Source organism: Cherax quadricarinatus, chromosome 5 (assembly GCF_038502225.1).
Source record: "Cherax quadricarinatus isolate ZL_2023a chromosome 5, ASM3850222v1, whole genome shotgun sequence".
Lineage (NCBI taxonomy): Eukaryota > Metazoa > Arthropoda > Malacostraca > Decapoda > Parastacidae > Cherax > Cherax quadricarinatus.
In genome coordinates this window covers 22,068,013-22,071,964 of record NC_091296.1, presented here as the reverse complement: position 1 = coordinate 22,071,964, position 3,952 = coordinate 22,068,013, and the positions used below count along the sequence as shown (strand labels likewise).

Here is a 3,952-nt window from a genome sequence, read left to right as displayed (position 1 = left end):
CCTGGCATTTTAGTTGCCTCTTACAACACGCATGGCTTACGGAGGAAAAATTCTGTTCCACTTCCCCATGAAGGTAAGAGGAAATAAACAAGAACAAGAACTAGTAAGAAAAATGGAAGAAAACCCAGAGAGGTGTGTATATACATATATGCTTGTACATGTATGTGTAGTGTGACCTAAGTGTAAATAGAAGTAGCAAGACATACCTGAAACCTTGCATGTTTACAAGACAGAAAAATGGACACCAGCAATCCTACCATCATGTAAAACAATTACAGGTTTCCATTTTACACTCACTTGGCAGGACGGTAGTACCTCCCTGGGCGGTTGCTGTCTACCAACCTACTACCTAGGATATATACACATCCATACATATATATAAAAAGTGCAAGGACTGAACAAGGTCTAGCAAAAATCTTACCTGGTGTAGATGGTGTAGCTTTCTTGCGAGACTTGTGCCCTGGTGTTGGTATTCGTGGCTGAGCAAAATTTTCCTTTTCCTCATCATTAACTGATGGGCGACGTTTCTTTGGTGATGTTAGTGGTGTGAGTTCAAATTCTGTGCTACATTCCTTTAGTGGAGAATTCTGACCTGTATAAAAAATTACAAATGCAAATGTTTAAATACATACATACATTTAACAAAACTTGTATTAATTAAAGAATGTGCAGTTTGTATAATAAATATTAAATTGCACAATGTAAAATTCTTACTAACTATGTTTTCAACTAATATAACAATAAGAGTAACTTCACCTAGGGAGAGAAGATCGACATCATTGAGTCCCCCCTCAAGCGATGTGTGCATTCCTCGTGGCGAGCTGCCTATTGTGTTGGATACAGGGCCTATGTGATTCGAAGAGTTTTTGTCTTTGTCATAGTTTAATTGTTCTATAAGACATCGAGCTGGTGCCTTATGAGACTGTAAAAAAATCACGAAATGAAGTTTAGCGAGAACTTTCTTTTAAAATAACTTTTTAAGCACTTTTTCTTTTTTTTAATACATCGGCCATTTCCCACTGAGGCAGGGTGACCCAAAAATAAAGAAAAACCCATAAAGAAAAAACTTTCATCATTATTCAACACTTTCACCATCACTCATACATACTCACTGTCTTTGCAGTGGACCTCAGATACTTCAATTTAGATGTTCCTCCAAACTGCCAATATCCCAAACCCCTCCTTCAAAGTGTAGGCATTGTACTTCCCATTTCCAGGACTCATGTTCATGAACAGAAAAAATACAAAACTACTTCTTTTAGTTAAATTTTATATGCAACAAAACAAGGTTGTTCATTTAAACAAAATTTCAGTGGCAAGTGAAGATAAAGATGGTCCTGCAATCTAGAGAAATGGGAAAATGCAAAGATTTTTTTTTACCTCCACATTAGTACAAAATGTACTCTCTGACCTTACAGAAGCTAGTATGAACATAGCTAACCAGTCACGTCACATTCATGGAAGAATGATTTGCCTGAAAACTGGCCTACCATCTAAGGAGCCACATTAAAATCAATCATAGTTATTAACATCAGGGACATTCTCGCCAAATTAGTAACCCTAAGTAATGATCTTTTTGGATACTTCAGGCAAAGGTTAGAATAAGAATAAACCTGGAGAAATAGAACACTTGAAGAACTTAAAAATTATTTCAGCCAAAATATCAATCCTCATAGTTTAACAACTTTCAGAAGTACAAGTCAACAAACTAATGTAATTTAATAAATCTGACATGCAAACCATTTTTAAATACACCAACTGTTTTCTGATACAGAAATAGTTCTAATGGTCACACTGGAAAATGCTCTCATACCTCCACCTCCTGTCCACTCTAGATAAATACACCCTCTCAATCATCTCAGAATTACTGTACACCTATATCAGTAATTCACTTTTTAATACCTAAATTCTTCCCTTCTAGATAAATACAAAGTTGACAACACACATTAATCTGACATTCCTACTCCCTCCAGCCTCCTTGTTGCATCCACTGATCAACATCTTTTTTTTTTTCTTTAACCATGTTACTTGACATGACTGATGTTGATGAAGCACTCAAATTTTTGATAGCCTTTCAAAGGGATACAACAGATATTTCTAAATGGGTAAAGGCAGGGATATAACTGCAGCTCTTCCATTCAATGGCAAAGCCTGAGAGCCAAAATATAGTTTAGTATAAATATCCAGTCTTCTTAATTAAAACATGTATTTTTAAAATAATTTTTTTCTTCAAGCAATTTTAGTTGAGTAATGTCAGAGCATCATTGGTATCAATAGAGGTCTGGTCACAAAGATAATACAGGCTTGATGCAAGTGAAGTTCCACTTTTCAAGGACATGGCTGGATATATGGCACCCCAACCATCTTGAACCCTTTGAGGGTCCGTCCCATAGTTCTATGGCTTCGAATCCTGGGTTCAAGTCGGAGTAAGACATCATGAGCTCAGCTCACTCAGATAAGCTGTGAGCAGTAAATCTGGGCCAAGATATGAGAGAATGCAACTATGTGGTAAGTGTGCACCATATAAAACAAATCCTGCAGCACGCAGTGCATAATGAGAAAAAAACTGCGACCATGTTTTTGGATTAAAACAGCGACTTTGCGGTGTATTTTTGTATGTTTTTTATGGCTGTATTTGCAGTTTCTTGGTCTCATTTGATAGAATGGAAGATATATTACAGATTTCTCTAAGATGATTTTGATTGATTTGATTATTGAAAATAACATGAAACTGAGCTCAAAATAGTGGAAATGTTCGATTTGAGCCGATGTTCAAGAGTGAACAAATCACGTCACATGTCCAATACATGTCAGCTGGTGGGTCTAATGCACTGATATAATTTATACAATTATTACAATAATAAGGTAGTTTGGTCATTTAGTGAATGGAACAAGCAGAATGACTTGGAGAGTGTATAAATCTGTAGGGGAAGGAAGGCAGGATAGGGGTCCTCCCCTAAAAGGTTGGAGGGAAGGAGGTAAAGGTTTTGTGGGTGAGGGGCTTAGACTTCCAGAAAGCATGAGTGTGTTAGATAGGAGTGAATGGAGACAAATGGCTTTTGGGACCTGACGAGCTGTTGGAGTGTGAGCAGGGTGATATTTTGTGAAGGGATTCAGAGAAACTGGTTAGCTGGACTTGAGTCCTGGAAATGGGAAGTACAATGCCTGCACTTTAACCCTTTGACTGTTTTGGTCGTATATATACACGTCTTACGCCACTGTTTCGGATGTATTTATACGAGTAAATTCTAGCGGCTTCAAATCAAGCAGGAAAAAGCTGGTAGGCCCACATGTGAGAGAATGGGTCTATGGGGTCAGTGTGCACCACAAAAAAAATCCTGCAGCACACAGTACATAATGAGAAAAAAAAAAAAAAGGACTTTTTGGATTAAAACACCGACTTTGAGGCGTATTTTCGTACAGTATTTATTGTTGTATTCTCGTTTTCATGGTCTCGCGTGATAAAATGGAAAATATATTACAGAAATAGAGATGATTTTGATTAGTTTCACGATGAAAACGACCTTGAAACTGAGCTAAAAGTAGTGGAAATGTTCGATTTTTACCAATGTTCAGGAGTAAGCAAATCACACCACACGGCCAATACACATCAACTGGGGAGTCTAATAACAGTAAATTTTGTATTTTTTGTATGAATAAAAAATCAAAATAGAAAGCAATAGTAATATAAGTAGGGCCTAGAGACATGACTAATGAACAGAGGAGATGTTATTTTAATGCTAAGAATGTCAACATTGTTTATTCTGGACCATATTTTGAAATTGGCATCTTTTTTAATTTGCGTAAAATTAGCCAAATTGCCAATTTCTGACCACTTTATTGGGTACTTCAAATCGGTAAATGGGCGGTTTCTTGTACTCAACTGATAGAAAAATGGAGTTCTAAAGAAATAGCTATGAGTTTGCTCAACTGGAACAACGGAATTGGCCAA

General features: G+C 36.8%; 1 protein-coding gene across 4 annotated transcripts in view; it reads right to left on the bottom strand.

Annotated features, from left to right (window-relative positions):
- Window positions 1-278: 278 nt before the first annotated feature.
- LOC128684805 (maternal embryonic leucine zipper kinase) overlaps window positions 279-3,952 on the bottom strand; it is a 151,652-nt gene continuing 147,978 nt past the window's right edge. For all 4 annotated transcript variants that reach the window (XM_070101193.1, XM_070101185.1, XM_070101180.1 and 1 more), the window contains 2 exons: window positions 757-922; window positions 279-592 (listed from right to left, as the gene is read on the bottom strand). In XM_070101193.1, the coding sequence (XP_069957294.1) occupies window positions 294-592; window positions 757-922 (465 nt within the window). In that variant the 3' untranslated portion in view covers window positions 279-293. The remainder of the gene's footprint in view (window positions 593-756; window positions 923-3,952) is intronic.